The sequence below is a fragment of the Pseudopipra pipra genome, chromosome 19, assembly GCF_036250125.1.
Source record: "Pseudopipra pipra isolate bDixPip1 chromosome 19, bDixPip1.hap1, whole genome shotgun sequence".
NCBI lineage: Eukaryota > Metazoa > Chordata > Aves > Passeriformes > Pipridae > Pseudopipra > Pseudopipra pipra.
Window position 1 is genome coordinate 4,525,321 of NC_087567.1, and position 16,856 is coordinate 4,542,176.

At 50.8% G+C, this 16,856-nt stretch overlaps 1 protein-coding gene across 6 annotated transcripts in view; it reads left to right on the plus strand.

Moving 5' to 3' along the window:
- The window catches only part of SEPTIN9 (septin 9), a 136,402-nt gene extending 127,876 nt beyond the window's left edge, over positions 1 to 8,526 (plus strand). For all 6 annotated transcript variants that reach the window (XM_064675723.1, XM_064675721.1, XM_064675722.1 and 3 more), the window contains 5 exons: positions 433 to 550; positions 2,923 to 3,018; positions 3,867 to 3,963; positions 5,507 to 5,558; positions 6,357 to 8,526. In XM_064675723.1, coding sequence (XP_064531793.1) covers positions 433 to 550; positions 2,923 to 3,018; positions 3,867 to 3,963; positions 5,507 to 5,558; positions 6,357 to 6,492 — 499 coding nt within the window. In that variant the 3' untranslated portion in view covers positions 6,493 to 8,526. The remainder of the gene's footprint in view (positions 1 to 432; positions 551 to 2,922; positions 3,019 to 3,866; positions 3,964 to 5,506; positions 5,559 to 6,356) is intronic.
- The last annotated feature ends 8,330 nt before the right edge of the window (positions 8,527 to 16,856 follow it).

Here is a 16,856-nt window from a genome sequence, read left to right on the forward strand (position 1 = left end):
TGGATGGTTGGTGACAGCTTGGATAGAGCTGGAGGAGGTTTTGATTTGTACATGGCAGTGGGCTGGCCCTGCAGCCAGCATTGCCCGTGCTCTCATCCCGGCTTCACCAAGGACGTGTGTAGCTTTGGGCAAGTTCCCGCAGTCCTCTGTGGCTGAGCAGCCCTGCAGAGATAAAAGCCCTCTGCCACTTCACGGGCCTTTGTGAAGGTTCACAGGCGATAGCAGGTGCTTTGAAAAGGAAATGTTTTAAGTGCTTGCAAATGATCCTCGTGCTTTTAAGAAAATGTCTTTATTTGTCCTATCTGAAAGGAAGTGATTCCCCCTCTGTCTGATCTTTGAATGCCCCTCTCTGCCAGGGGATTGCAGCAGCTCCCACCTCGCTGAGGGTGTTCGAATCCCCCTTTTTTTTTTTTTTCCTGCTGTGTTTTCCAGGCTCCGACCGTTGGACATCGAGTTCATGAAGCGCCTGAGCAAAGTGGTCAACATCGTCCCCGTGATCGCCAAGGCTGACACGTTAACGCTGGAGGAGAGGGACTACTTCAAACAGCGGGTAAGGGGTCGGTGGCTCTTATCCCCGGGCTCCCATCTCTTGTCCCCCGTCCCCTCCTGCCCCTCTCCCCCTCCTGGCTCCCCCGGCAGGGCTGGGCAGGCGAGCTCCTGGCCGGGAGCCCAGCGCATTCCTCGGGCTGCAGCTCCGAGCGATCCCACGTGGCCGGAGGAAAGGCCTGCGCTCCAAGCGGTTCCTTGTGTTTCTCTTGGATCTTTGTCAGTGCAGGATAAGTGTGGAGCTCTACGTCTCCAGGCCTTGCTCCTCCTGCCTCCTGTGTTATTGTTGTTGTTATTTTCAGGATGGTTTCTGTTATTTTGGGAGTGAAAACCTCCCTGTGCGGCATCGTGCGCTGATACAGGGACCAGGCAAAAAAATGTGTGGGTTTGCTGAGCTCAGCTGGGCAAGATTTAAGAGGGAAGCAAGGTATGAAATTCCTTTGGTCAGGAGCTGGTGGTGGGAGCCAAGGAGAGGCTGTTCAAATCCGCAGCAAGGCATGAGCTTTGCTCCCTGTACCCCTGAGGCTTCCAAGAGGTGGAAATACCCCATTTTGGGGTTTGGTAAGGGACTGTAAATCTGTTTGTGTAGCTGATGGATGTGGCTGCAGGTGTGATGGCCTCAGCATTCCTTACAGAAGTAAGCAAACCACCAAGCTCCTTGGTCCATGAGTCTGAACTGCAGGGAAGTGAAGGGAAATGGGTCTTGCCAAAAAGGCAGTTTTAGAGTCCATTAGTTATAGACAGGACAACACCTTAGCCAGGCGTTGTTCCATGCTTCTGTGCAGAAGAGGGTGAGCCACTCCTTCCCACACCAGTGTCTTCCCAGTTCTTGGTGAGCAGGATCAGGCACTGAAATACCCAGTCTGGTTTTGAGAGCTGAATCCAAACTTCAAACTCTGCAAGCAGTTTCCTTGGCTAGAGGATAGCTGGAAATGGAGTTGAAAGGTGATCCAGGCTGGGCTCAATTGGCATGTCAGCCTGTTTGCATGGGATGTGTGAGGAGCTGGTGTGGGAACACGGAGGGCTGAGTCCACAGTGCCACATCTGCTCTCTGTGGTGGCTCTTGCAGACTGAAGGCTCCATTCAGAGGTTACCAGTGCACATATCCACGTGTCTGTGGGTGACTCTGGGACTACAAAGTCAGTCAGTCTTGGACTTAAAATGTCACCTGGACACTCTGGGCTGCTGCTGCCATCCCTGTGTAGTGGAACACCGTGGGTAGGGAGCACATGACTCGCCTGCTCTGCACCAGCTTGGCGCAGGACGAGCTCGCCCCATCTCTGATTACATTCCTGATTATAACCAGACCCCCCAAATCCTTCCAGATGGAGGGAGAACACGTAGCCACGTGGTGTGTTTGCTCACTCTCCTCATGCTCCTGGCTGCAGATTCACTGGTGGAGATGAGAGGGCAGGAAATGAGACTGGGTGGGCACAGGCTGGGACCTTTTCCCTTCACTCCAGTGTGCCTGTGTCTGTGCTTCCAAAAAGCAGAGCCCTGTCTGCATCTGGGGGTGCAGCTGGTTCAGAGAGCTGTTCTGGGTTCAGTTTGGGGTCGGCAGGGAATGATGAAGCACCAGCCTGGCTGCAGGCTGATGCCAGTGCTGCACTGAATGAGGGACTCTGGTGCCTTGTGGAGTTGGCTTTGTTGGGTCATTCCCCTAAACACAGTGTGTGGGTTTGGATGGGGGATTTCCCTGGGCTGGATCCACTTCCTTTCCCAGCCTGCAATGTAGGACTGATGTGGAGGAGTTTATAGCCATAGGAAGCAATGGAAGTGGGTGCAGAGGCTGACTTGGAGTTTGCAGTGTTGTAGAAGTCTAATCCTCTGAGCTCCCCATGATCTGAGCCTCCACCCAGGAATCAGATTTCAGCATTTCTTTGCTTTGCACAGAGGCAAAGTCCTTAGAGGCCACTCTTCTAAGCTGTGTCCTTGTCCCCTCGGATCAAGCTCCTTTTCCAAGGAGCATAAACAAACACCAGAAATCAGCTTTTTAACTTTGGGGTTACAAGCCTGGCAGCTGCATTCCCCATTGCTCGGGCAGCTTGTAACGTCATGTTGTCTTTTTCAATCCCAAAACAACGCCCAGCTCATATAACTTCATCTCACTCTCAGCCTGAGTTATGTCTTGGCACCAGGTTCTTGCAGAGGTTCCAGGATGAGCACTTGGTGGGTGTGTGGCAGGTAAACAGGGCTGTCTCTCCCCCAGGTGGGCAGTGTTTAGGATGGAAAGGGAAGAGCTGCTGCCAGACTTTGCTGTGACTGGTGGGCATTGCTCAGAGAGCCTCTCGGGTGGGCTGTGAGCAGCTGCTGTGCTGACAGTGCAGCTCCTCTGCCTGCATCCCCTTCACATGTTCCTCTGCTCTTCCCTCCTAGATAATGGCTGATCTTCTGGCCAACGGGATCGACGTGTATCCTCAGAAGGAGTTTGATGAGGACTCTGAAGATCGGCTAGTGAACGAGAAATTCCGGGTTGGTGTGAGGGGCTGGGGCTTGGATGGGCCCTGCAGCTCTGGGGGCTGGTGATGTCCTGGGGGAGTCCCTTCCAAAGGGCCTCTGTTTTCTTTCCAAGGCTGCTGTGCCCTGTCCACAGGGTCTGGCCAGGACCAAGGATCCTTCCAGAGCTCAGAGCAGGGACAAAAGAGGGTGACAAAGGCTCCTGGGGAAGGTGTCCTCTTCTGTCCGTACTCCTTTCCCCATCTCCATTCCTCCAAGGAATTCCTCAGTAGTCTGCAAGCAGGGGGGTGCATGGTGCCTGCCCATCCCTGGCTAGGGCAGCAGCCTTCCCAGCACCATGAGGGAATTTCCCCCTAGTCTGCCCTGCTCTGTGGCTGTCAATTCCAGGCCACAGGAAATAGCTGGGAATTTTTTGGCTCAATAAAGTGGTTTGGACAAATTCAAGCAAGAAAAAAAATCTTTAAGGGGCTCTTAAATTCAAAGATACCACCTTGGATCAGGAAATGACTGACCAGAAATCTGGCCATGGGTTGCCAGATGCTGGGGGCAATTCCCATGGAAGCATCTTGATACCTTTGCTCTGGTTGTATGTTGGCACCTGCCAGTGAGGGGTTGGGCTAGAATGGTTTTGGACTGGGTTTAGACTGGGTTTGGACTGGGCACTTGCACAAGAGATACTGCTGCCCAGGTCCTGGGCTGCCTGCAGACCTTGGCAAGCAACACTGCTCAGGAATATCAGGGACAGACCAGCTCATCCCGTGAAACTCTCCTGAAAACAGCTTGATGTAGGACTTTGCTCACCAGTTTGGTTTCCTGACCAGTTTTCAGGAGGAAAACATGACCTTGTTTTTTCCTTTGAACAGGAAATGATCCCATTTGCAGTGGTGGGCAGTGACCAGGAATACCAGGTTAATGGAAGAAGAATCCTTGGAAGGAAGACCAAGTGGGGCACCATTGAAGGTACCTTGTTCTTGATTTCCTACCCCCAGAGCCCATCTCCCTGCCCTGACAGGAGGCAGTGAGGTCCAAAACCAGCAGTAGAAGTGTATTTAGTGCTTCCCTGCCCCTCCAAAGAAGATAAATTCCCTGGTGTTTGAGGACTGGAAACACCTTGGCCAGTGTGGCCTTTGTGTGGCTCAGGCGGCTGCTGAGTGCTGAAGGGGACACTTCTGGTGGTCTTATGGCCTGGTTTGTGCTTTTCACACAGTTAAACAGTTATACACAGTTAAATCCTACCTGATGGCAGGATTTTAGGGCACACAAGCTCCTGTTAGAGCCTTCCCCTGGCATCTGTACCCTCCACTGTGCCTTTGGTTGGTGCCCTTGTGGGATCTCTTCCCTCTTCCATTTCCCATCGGCATCTTCCTTTTTTCTTCCCCATTTTACAGTGATGGTTTAAAGGCTAGATAAAAGCTCCTGGCTTCAGCACATCTACACATTTCCTTGTCCTTGGCTTCTGGCAGCCAGCTGGCACATCTCCAGTACCACCCCTCTCATCTTCCTCCCCTTCGTTTCACATTCGTTTCGTTCCCCTCATTTATGAGTCTTTTTTATAGGAATCCTGTGTTGAGGGATGGTTTAACAAAGCTGCCAGGAAAATCAGTGTATTTTAAAGCTCTGCTGCCCTCTTGTGCTGTGTCTTGTGAAGTTCTGGGTTTAATGGGATTCATTAAACCCCTCACCTTCTGCTTGTGGCATCTCCCTTCAGCACAGGGAGACCTCAAGGACACAGCCACAGCCATAGGCAGCCTTTGCAGAACACTGTTATTTGTTGTTTTGCCATTCCTGATGATGTTTAGTGGTTGGACTCAGTGATTTTTAGAGGTCATTTCCAACTCAAAGGATTCTGTGATTCTATGTACAAGCCTGTTTGGGTTAAAAAAAAAATAATTTAAAAATTGAATTCATCCTCTAAATTGAGTAAATTTAGGGGTAAAATATGAGCTGTTAGACCAATTGTGGTGGAGCAACACCCTTTGACTTTTCCCTCTTGCAAACACCCCTCTTGCTCCAAGCCCTGTTCCAACAGCAATAGCCTCTGTCACCAAGAGATTGTTTCCTTCCACAACACCAGCAGCCCAGGCAGCTGTCACCAGCGTGCCCAGAATGCTGCAGGATGCTCATGGCCAGCACTTCTGTGGAGACGGGCCTGGTGCTCACTGCAGAGCTCACCTTGCCCCTTCCCCTGCCTTGTTTGGGGCCCAAGGGGGTCCCAAAGGACATTGCTTTTGGTTTTGTTGTTGGAACACAGTGGGAAGGGACTGTGGATGCTCAGTCAGACCTCACCAGCCAGTTGGTCATGCTGAGCTGGGGCAGGTACCTGGTACCAGCTTCACAGCAACAAAGGGGACTGCTGGGTCCTGCATCCTGTAGCCCCAGGATGTAAGACCCTGTCTGAGCCCTCCAGATGCTGGTGAAGCCCCCCAGGGTCCTGCTTACCCTGAGGGATTGCTGTCCCCATGCCATGGGTGCACACTGATGGGTTTCTCTCCCTTCTTGCCAGTGGAGAACACGACACACTGTGAGTTCGCCTACCTGCGGGACCTCCTCATCAGGTCAGTGGCACTCTGCCTTCTCCCAGTAGTCTTCAGTCACCAGGTGGCATCCAAAGAAAGGGGAGAGCCCAGCCCAGCTTGAAGCAGCTGCTTTGCTCTGCTCCTCCATCCATCCCTTCCCCCCATCCCCTCCCAGCCTCTGCAAGGGGTGATCTCCATGAATGGGACTCCAGGGGGCTTTTCTCAGCTACAGTGCTGAGTTAAGGGAGGAGAGGAGCAGTGGATGGGTTGGGACACTCCAGGTTTGCTGGCAGTGTGCAGTGTGGCTCCAGCATGCTTGCCAAGCAGCTTTTGGCCTTAGTGATCCCTCACCAGTCCCAAAGACGTCACCCTCCATCAGGGTGTTGTTGCAGGGTCTGGGTGATGGCTGCTCCCCCTTCAAAGAGGTGTCCCTGCTGCAGGGGAAGGGGAAGCTGAGCTCCCTTGGCTTGCTAGAGGGGTTATTGAGCTCCTCCTAAATTTGGCTCTTAAACTCTGCACACCTGAGCTGTTGCTGACAGGTAGTTGGGTGGGACTACAAAACCTGATCCCAGGACTTGCAGGACCGGGATCTCCCCAGATGGGTGTTCTGCAACCAGAACTCCCACGTCCCCAAGCACCAGTGAAGGCTTCTGGCCCCGGCTGCCCCTTCTTGCCTTTACTTCCCCAAAGACACCGTTAACCAGTAAAGCAGGGTGGGACATTGGGGCTGTTTGGAGCAGTGTTTGGGGTGTGCAGGAGCTGGAGTGCAGAGGTGAAGGCTGGGCAGCTGAGCTGCTCCCAGCAAGATGTGACTGCTCCCCTTTCCCTTTCCTGCAGGACACACATGCAGAACATCAAGGATATTACCAGCAACATCCACTTCGAAGCCTACAGGGTCAAGAGGCTGAACGAGGGCCAGGGCTCGCTCTCCAACGGCGTGACCGACAAAGAGCTGGTGGCTAACGAAATGTAACCGTCTCGCTCCGTAGCCAGGACCTTGCTCGCTCACGCTCGCTATTTCTCCCCTCTCCCCCCTTTATTTTTATATAAATCCTCTGCCACTGTCCCCCTTCCCCTGGTCCCCGACCCCCTGCCATGTTAACTGACCAAATAACCAGGAGCGGGGCGGCCGCTCACCCCCCGCTTTGTGGCATGAATTTGCTTCTCAGCCCCCGGCCCAGCATTCCTGGGCTGGGGACTGTCCCTCCGTGGAGGTCAAGCTCTCGCTTACCCCCAGCTCTGGCCCGGCAGCCGAACCCAGGGGAGCAGATCCATGGAGCCAGCAGGATTGGGGTGCCCCCAGGAGCCCTGCCTGCCCCTCCGTGCAGAGGCTCCTCTCCGTCCGTTGAAGGCAGAAGGGTTTCTCCAGGTGAATGTAGCCTTCGGAAGCAAGGTACGGGTGGGACGAAGAGAGCAAGACAGTGCCATCCTTGTCTCCTGCCGCCTCCTCCGAGCCCTCTGCAGCCCTCCAGGACCTGCCAGCCCCCAGCCCAACCCTTGTACCCCATCTACATGCAATAAACTGGGAGTGTTTAGGTGTCACCTTGCCTGTCACCGACCCCCTGCCAGGCAGAGCGACCTGCTTTGGGAGAAGTGCCTTTTCAGACTGTGACCTTGCAATAGTGTGGGAGAGGGGAAGGAGGGTCTGCCTTGTCTGTGCAGCCTGCAAAAGGCTGCAGACCTTTGTAGGGACTCCTGTTCCCTCTCCCTTGGACCATAGATGTGGCTGATGTCCTGAGAACACTTGTGTATTTATTTTTCATTCACTTGGGTGGGATTTTTGTGTGCTGAAGGCTGGGAGTGTGTTTGTCCAAAGGGGGCTGAGAGTGGAACGTCTCCACAAAGCAGTGGTGGGAGGTGGAGGGTTGTCCTGTCTTACCCTTGTGATTCTTGGGCTTTTTTCCCTACATCAGAGGAGGCTGTTGGGCATTTTTCAATCATTTTTTATTTTCTGGTTCCCCTGTGTGACGTGTGTAACACACTCCTGTGTTTTGCTGGTCCTTGTGCAGGGGCTCTGTGCATGTGCAGATCCAGCCCTGCCTCCCTGGGAAGGGCTGGGGTTGTGTTTGTGGGTGCTGTGCCCGACGTCTCCCCCTGCTCTGCCCCCCAGCACCTCCTCTTTCAGTGTATCTCCAGTAAATAAGTCCCTGCAAGGGTGAGGTAGCACCATGACACACGAGAGGATGGTCCTGGAGCAGAGCTCTGCAGTCCTGCCCCTGCCCCAGCTCCGCTTCCCTTTCTGTTCTCCACTCCACCGATCTCCATATCCTCTCTAAGGGATAAAACTTTCTGCAAATCACCCATTTTTGGGGGGCACACACTAAAATGGCAGCGTGTCCCATCCTCTAGCACTGGAAGGCATGTGCAAAGCCCCGTGGTCTCCATGGGGGACAGAGCCTTCCTCGGCACAGGTGACCAGGAGGAAGGAGGAGGTTGTTCTCACCCTGGTGGGGATGCCCAGATGACGTTGTACAGGGTTTGCAGGGGCTCCCCACACTTGTCCTCCCAAAGAGGTGTGGGCAGGGGGGTGCATTGTGAGAATCCATTCTGCCCTTCACTCATATTCCTCCCCTACCACAACAGCACCACGGAGCTGTTGGGGTACAGCAGCTCTCTACTTGCTGACTTGCTATATTTTAGCAAAACCAACAAAAAAAAAAAGTGTATTAACTGAAAAAATATATATATATTTCAAGTGTTAAAAAAGACTGAAAGGGGAGAAAAATCTCTTTGTGTGAGGCACTTCTGCAAATGTCATCTTGAACTTTTTTTTTTCCTCTAGTTGAAGCTGGGCAAAGCAAGACACGCTGCTTTCTCCTTTGTAACCTGACTTTTTTTTTTTTTTTTGAAGAAAAAAAAAAATAATACAATAAAAAAACCCTTCATCCAGATCTATTAAAATGGCCTTTTGGGGGTTATAAGCATTACGAAAATTTAGTCCATTTTTGTATAAATAATAGTGTTTAATATGTATTTCCCAAAATAAATGTTTCGAATGCAAATAGAAGGAGGTTTGTTTGGAAATGTCTGTTCCCAGCCACGGTGTGATGGTTGTTGTATGGACCCTGTGGGGCTGGGAGTGATGGGAGAGTCAAGTCCTAGAGCTGCTGTCCTCTGCCCTCTTTGGGGCGAAGGTTAGTTATTCCTAACCCCCTTTACTCTTCCCACCTTGGATACCTGCCCCAGGTACTCTAAAACACACTGGAGCTGCTGGTGCTGAGTGCCCTGGGGATGAAGCCAGCAGGATCCTGGGGGAGGCAGGTGGATCCCCTCCCTCTGCTCCCACGGGAAGCTGTTTCCACTGTGGTTGCTGGTATTTTTATGAAGAAGTGGGTTGCACCGAGTTCAAGGGCAGGCAGCAGCTTGTCTTTCACACAGATGTGGCTTTGGCTCCGCAGGCAGATGGTCTTCAAAACCCTCTGTGACTGCAGGGTTGGCTTTGGGATGCCCTTGGAAGTTGGCTTCACTTGGAGGGCTCCCCTTCCTTAAAACCATGTTTCTCTCTGGTGTTACAGACAAGACACTGTCCATTCTGATGGTTTAATCTGCGTCTGACATGTTTGTTGTATTTTTCCCCCCACGTAGCTGAACTGGGAAGCCACCTGGGCGTGGTCCTGAGTGACCAGCTCAGAGTGGCCCTGCTTGAGCAGGGGCTGGAGCCAGTGACCTCCAGAGATCCTTTCCAACCTCAGCCCCCCCGGGATTCTGCGATGCTGGAGCTGGATGAAAACAGACCCAAGAGGACAGCACTCAGGTTGGGTTCCTGTGAGGGTGTAGAGCACAGGACAGGCTTGTGTACATTTTTCCTCTGCTTTTTTGCTCTCACCTGGGTTTTGGTCCAGTGAATTGTCTTGTCTCACATGGAATCCACTGAGGTGTGTGGTGAAGGTTGCTGATGGGCCCCGCTTTTTCCCAATGCTAAACACATCCCTAGCATTACTCTTTTATTTTTGTGCTGCACAGCAGTTCCATGGTTGCTTCACCTGAAATTCCCCTCACTCTCATGGCTTGTTGCCAAATGACTCCATGGGGGAGAAAGCAGCGAGATCGAGGTGTTCTTGCTGTTGTAACCAGAGCAAGAGCCAGAATAAAAGTTCTTGGGAGGGGAAATCAACATGTAGTTGTAGTAATTACACACATGGACCGAGGGCTTTTCTCCTGGGTGAATCTACAGCAGCTTTTCCCTGTATTGTGGTTTTTCTTGTGCTGGGATCTTGGGTTTTTTTGCAGCTTTCCTCAGTGCCAGCATCTGAGCATGTGCTCGTAGAGGGAGATGGGGCAGAGGATGCTCCAGGGCTCCCCAGGCAGATGCTGACATCTGAGTGTGTCCATGGAGGAAGATGAAGCACAGGATGCTCCAGGGCTCCCCAGGCAGATGCTCTCCTGATGATGGATTGAGAAACAGTTTGTGGCTGGAGCAAGGGGAAGGCAGGCAAAATTCCCCAGCTCAGCAATAAGGGCAGCCTTTGTTTAGCCCAGAGGAGGGGCTCAGTGGGTCGGAGGTCCCTTCATGGAAATGGTGCAGGGAATGGTTTCCAGATGTTGGGAAGCTCCGGAGAGGTGGGGTTGGTGAAGAGAGAGCAACAACAGCAGATGTTCTGATGGAACAGGGGTTTGTGTGGTGCTGTGGGAAAAATCCCAGCTGGGGGAAGGGTTTGCAGTTGCAAAATTCCCCCTCACTCCCTAGAGCCTTGGCCACAGGGCAGGAGTGACCTCGGAGGGGTGGATGGGGAGGGTTTGGGCAGAGGAGGAGGCAGGCAAGGGGCTGCTCCCCCTGCCTGCACCCTCCCCAGCTGTCTCCAAGGGGAATGTGCCTAACGATGCCGTAGCTGACAGAAAGGACCTTGCACTAATGGCTTATTGAGTGGCCTCACTTTAACAAATGAGGGAAATGAAGATGAGTGAGAGTTTAATTACCGATCCGAGCAGGGCTTTCCGCAGCAGTGATGGGCTCTCACTCCCCTTTGCCTGGCTCTGGGAGGGAGAGGGGGACCCCCCAGGCTCTCGGGGTACCTGGCAGCACTGGAGATGGCTGCTTGGCCAGGGTGGGCTGGAGTTGGTTCAGGTTCCAAAGAGCATCCCCATCCAAAGAGGATGACTATAAATAATAAGAATAAAAGGGAGTATAAATAATTAAAGCAGCTCATAGTGAGTAGTTCCCGAAACGTCTGCCTGATTTAAAAACTAATTACTTGGAGGGTAATCACCACCAGAAGTGCACATATTTACCCACAATGCTGCTCTTTCCTCCTCTTCCTTTCACTCACCCTCCCCTGATTGCTATCCCAGGCATCGGCGCCCAGACTTATCACTCATCCACAGTGCACAATAAAGTGTGTTGTACTCGTCCATCTCCCTGATTAATAACGTCATTGGAGACCTGTTCAGGGAGGAATAAATCCTCTCTGGGTAGGAGGCCAGGTGCTGGCAGGAGGGGAAGCTGAGGCTGTGTGGTACCTGCAGAGCCCAAGCCCTCAGAGCTGGGAGCCCTCTCTGCCCCAAAGGGCCACCCCCTGCTCCAGGGATGGTCCCTTGGGATGAGCCTGTGCTGCCCAGAACATGGGGCACCACTGAGTCACCACGAGCCTGGGTACCCCAGGGGGCTGTATCATCACCTGCTCAGTATGAGCTGCTGTTAAGGGGCTTTCCTGGGCCATCACTCTCACACACCAGCCCGGAGTGCCCATCAAAACCTGAATCCGGTGCTGTGGGACCTGTCCCCATGGGAAACATCTCCCTTTGATGTGCAAGCAGGGCTGCAGCAGGCACAGGCAGAGCTGGTGATCTCAAGCTTTAATTACTGAGAAGCTGCTGCACTGCAGTTGAAAGCCTGGGGTTTTTTGATCATCTTTGCTGCAGCTCCAGCAGAAAGGAGGATTTGTCCCTCTGCCTCCACCCCTGTGCCAACTCCTCACGCCACCTCTATCACACAGGGTGCTGGTCCAAACCCACCTGCTCCTTCTCAAAACCCCAGCAAAATCTTTTCTTACCCACAGCAAGTCCAAGTTTGTAATTCTTTGCTGCGGTCTAGTTTGTATTTATTTGCCTGAGCTCGTGTCTGGTCCTGTACAAATTAATAAATAACTCTCACCATCAGCCTGATTTAGGAGCAGCATTGCACTGCACTGCTTCATTTAGGAAAACAGAATAATTTATTCCTAACTTATGGGATTCAGGAGACTTCCACCCACAGCCCACGATATTTTCTCATTAACATTACCCAGCTAAGCTAAAAACTGCAATTTCATAAGTCATGCTTCCTTCAAAGGCACATTACCAGCTTCCCAGGGGCTCCAAAAGTTTACTGAAGCTTAAAGACATATCTCATAGCATGCAGTAATGTACCAGAGTCCCTTTTCTTAATACTACTGAAACCATCTTTCCTGGAAGTTTCCCTCCCCCGAACTCTTCCCATCAGGAATAACCTGCAAGGATGGCACCACGTGCCTGGGGGTTGGCAGTGATGGGCTTGAGCATCCCAACCAAGCTCTTACAAACAGCAGCACAACACATCATCATCATCATCACAACCTGTGCTAATGACTCAATACACCAAGCCAGGCCCCCTTAGTGGGGTTCCCAGCACCAAAATTTGGTGTAGACACGTGTGTGCAGCACAATGGAGGTTTAAGTGAGTGATGCTGGGCAAGAGAACAGCATTGAGTCATTCTTTAACAAGAAGGTAAAAAGAAGAAAATATTTAGCTGGAAAACAAAATAAAAATCCTTTATCCTCTGCTCCAGGGCATATCTGGAAATGACATAAGCCAAAAGAGTTCAGGTTTTGTAGTTTTATTTAGTGTTGGCAATTACCCACAGTGTGAGTGTGGGATGGAGGGCTGATATACAGGGAAATGGATGACTCTATGTGAGCTCCTTGTCACAAAGGACCATCAGAATCCAGGGCTTAGCAGTTATTTTAATCTGTGCACCATTTTTACAGCAGGTCTGTTGGCTTTTTTTTTTTTTTTTTTTTTTTTAGGCAAGCCACAGCTGAACATGTTTGCTGGCAAAGTTTACAGACCCCATTTTTTTAAAACTACAAATTTTCACCTCTGAAGGACCATGTCTTGAGATAGCTTTGCAGAGGACAAAGACAGGGAAGCAGGAAGAACCTTAGTCCCTTCTGTACATCCCCACCATCTTACATTGCATTAGCCCAAGGCTTAAACTGTGTGAGAGCAGAGGAGTGCTCAGTGAGCCTTGCCACCAGCATTCCCCCTTCCCTGCCCTTCTCCTCTCCTGCCACCAGCCTCAGAAGAAAGTCAAGATTAAAATCCTATTCCTAAAGCAAAATTACACATTGGAGACTCCCCGGCCCTCCCGGGAGGATCAGGGCATTCCTCTATAAATATCCATCTCGATATGTTTAATTTGCAGATGAAATTAAGCCTGGGAAGAAAGGGAAGGATGTCTTTTCATGTGTGGGCTGTCCGGCTTTGCCTTGAATATCAAAGTGAGACGTGTTACAAAGCACTGACTCTCCGGGATTATCTAAGAAACCTTGTAGGTCCCAAGTGACGGCAGTTTCGGGATCAAAAGGTGTGGTGCTTATGCAGAGAGCCAGAAAAAGCCAGCGTGGTTCTCAGATCAGCCCCAAGGAGCCAGATCTCAGGTCAGTTTGCAGAGTTCAGAGATTTCCAAGGAAACAAGGAGGCAGGTGAGGAACCAGGAGAGGTTGGGCTTTCACGTGGACTTTGGATTAAATATTAACTCACTGCAGTGGGTTAGGAGGATAAATATTTTCATTAATCATGTATGTGCTCATTATGATGGTGAGAATAGACCATTCAAGCTTCATCTGCATGAGCTTTTCAACTCCAACCTCTCCTTTTCTGCTCGTAGCTTTTGTTAAAGCATCATTTTTATGCTTTGTCTGTTCGCAAAACTTTTTCCCACAAACAGTTTTATTGCTTTCAGCATTTTATTGGTTAGGCTTTGAAAGCACCAGCTGAAAAGATTTAGCATGAGGATAAATAGAGAGGAGAAAAAAGCATCTCTAGTTCAAACAAGGGAAGCAAAGTGGGGTGTTGGCCCATGGAGGGCCTGGGGTGGGAAAACAGCCCTTGCCAAAGGGATCTGCTGCCATGTGCTGGTGACACCTCACCACCCATTTCATTAAAAATTAGAATTTTTCCTCCTTTCCTCCAACTTTATTGTACTTTTCAATCATCATAACTCCCTCTAGCTTTCCTTCCTTTCTGTTTTAGCAGCTCTTTTCAATTATTTGGTGCTTTCCTTTTTGTTCCAGTAATTTTTTTTAAAGACTTGAGTAGAAGGAAGAGGGAAGATAGATTGAAAGTTATGCTAGAACAGAAAGTGGATATATGGCTGAGAGTCTAAAACCCTATCATTAGCAATATTTAATAAGGAAAGAAATTATTGAGCAAGCTGAAATGTCTGAAGGTGACTTCTGAAAGTCTCCAGAATGCAAGGGATCTTATCCAGTGGAGAAAGCTGGTGGATGAAGATACAAAGGATTTGGAAGGAGCATCTCTAATGACCATCTGCCTCACTATAAAGATTTATGGGTGTTGAGCTTAGCTGCCTCTGAGGGACCCATTTCTGGGTGAAAATAACACAAGGGGTGGCATCTTGGAGGTGCCTTCTGTGCCCCAAAAGAAATCCCTGTCCCGCTGGCACCCTCCATGTCCCCCTGCAACAGATTTTCTCCTCTGGCACATGCAGAAGGAGACACAAAACCCAATTTCAGCCCTATGGAGGAAAGAAGATGACAGGGATGCCTGATGTTTCCTTTTCTGAGCGCTTCTGCAGTCTGGTGTGAAGGAGGAACAGGCAGATTTGAGGTCGTGCCAGCAGCCATAGCTGGGATGTTCCCCACTGGTTTGGAAGCTCTGGTCTTGGACCTACCCTGCCTCAATCTGGCATCTCTGTTATCTTTTTCAGAGCACACCACGCTCTCAGTGCTTCTTGCTACAGGAGAAAGCTGATTTTAAAAGGTTTTTTTGCTATTGTCAGCCAGGCCAGTGTGCTAGATCACAAATGTCAGCATTGGAGCTACGTGGGCACACCGGGCTGTGTGACATTTGCTGGAAACAGAGCACAGAAACAGGAGCTGTGCCATGGTAAGGGGTGCAGGGACTCCTCCTGTGCTTGCAGGGACACTCTGATGCTTCCCTGCTCCTGCTGTCTGAGGCACCTTTAGTACCTGCTGCATGTTACTGTCACAGTGCAAGGACCAGGGGAACGAGGTGGCCCGATGAGCAGTTGCACAGTTGTCTCCCTGCTGGTGCAAAATTAGCTTAATTGAAGAGCAGTAAGTGCCATCAGCTGCTGGTGCAGGTGCTCCACTCCTAAACCCTCCGGAGGGCTTAAAAGCAGCAGCTGTTTGCTCTTAGGAGTGATGGGAGTGGGGAAGGAAGTGTTGCCTTGAGCCAAGATGTGTGAGACTGGTCTGACCCAGAGCTCCTGAGATGGTTCTGTCCTGCTGGCAACTTCTGTGAGAGCTGGAGCTGCCATGAAGGAAGAGGTTGGTTCAATGAGTTTTTATTCTGCTTTAAGTATAAATGTAATTTCATGTGCTCTCCAAAAGCCCAGAGATGTGCAGGTACATCCCTGTGTGTGCTTTGCCTTGAGCAGGGATGAAGTGGGGTTTGTGTATTTGGTTTTGATTATGCAAAGTGGGATATTTAGGGGCAAGGGGGAAAAATTGTTTGTTTTCTGTCTGGTGGAACGTTTGTTGTCTGCAGCCTGAGCTCAGACTGAGGGTTAGCTCCAGAGCTCTAAAGCACAGGGAGATGCAGCGAAGCAGAGGCTTTGAGCAGTGGCTGGAAAGATGCAATTTCCATCTCTGCAGCTTTCCAGGGACTGTGGTGTGCCAAAGCTGAGTGCTCTGAGTTTGATACCAATGTGGCTTTGCAGTCAGCAAGCTGATCCTTGTTGTGCCAGTTATGGTTTGGCAGAGACTGGATTAACTGGTAGTTTCATTCCTACTAAACTGGGGTGGATGTGTACAGCAGACAGGGCCTTTTAGCAGCCAGAGCCTGCACAGATATATTGTTATTTAAGCACAGCTTATATACACATATTTCATAGTGGCATTTGGTTTTTTTTTTCTATCAAAATTTCTGCGTAAAACTTGGTGAGGAAGGATGTGAGAGTGTGTCTCTAAGCTGTCCCTGTGAGCTGTGATCCCCTAATGCTAGAGTACTTTCTCAGGTATATTGGTGGGAATAGCAACTGATCCCAGCTCAGGTCTGTGCATGCTCTGAGTCAGTGTGGTGTGAGCTCTGTTCCTTTTCTGTGGGGTCCTGGTCAACCATTTCTCTGTCCTGTACCACGTGAGGTAAACTACTTAGTGACCAAAACTTCTCCCAGTGAGCTGCAAGAAGGTGGTAACAGAAGTTGTGCTGTTGGTGGGCTCTGCAAGCCTGCAGTGATGACTGGTTGCTGCAGACTCAGGACTGGAAAATCCTGTGTTATGGTGAAATGCCCTATCTAAGGATGTGCTTGGAGGGCTCTTGTGCCTCTGTTTGCTCTGCTGCAGCTGCTTGTGCTTGGGAACAGAATGGGCAGTTGCTTAATGCTGCTCCCTCTGTCAGCAGGACAGGGAGGGTCATCACCTCTGCTCCAGGGCTGCTGCATTGCCCAGTTATTGGGGCTGAGGCTGTGTCAGCTCATCAATGCAGTTATTGCTGTGTATGTTCAGGGTCCAACTCTTTTCAATCCAAATGGTTGTGTTTAAAATCAAGCCTGCTGAGCTGGGATGGGGGGAGCACCAGGGCTGATGGCCTGGACACCTCACAGCTTGGTGCCCACCATGGCTCTACAACCCCTTAAAATAAAAATGTGGTTGATTTTTAGAACACCAGTCTCCTCAGAGAGCTCTGAGCATGGGCAGGGAGGGGTGGCAATGGTCTCCACAGCCACAAGTGTGTGAGGGGGGGTGGTCTCATCCCCCTCCCCCTGGTGCAGGCAGGAGCAGTTGGCCCCAAGTGGCTTTCCTGGAGGATGAACACCCCCATCCCTTGGACTCCTTTGCTCCTGAGCAGTGATCAAAGTGCAGCTGTTCCATTTCATAACCCAAGTAAACACTTAAAAAGCAGAATCACTCCCGAAGTACTGCAGGGATGGTGTTTTGAGTCTTGGCCGCTTCGCCTGGGAAACGTTCTCCTCTGATTCAGCTTGTTCAAATCATCTTACCAGTTCTTAGCAAGACAAAACCCTGTGTATCCTGAAGGCAAGTATATTTGGGCAGAGCAATAAGAGAGACTTAAGAGGTTTGGAGGTTACAGTGGGGAAACAGCAGTTATTCCCAATAAGCAGTGTTAAATGAAGTGCTGCTGACAGTAGCCTGAGGCAGGTTCAAGAGTTTCAA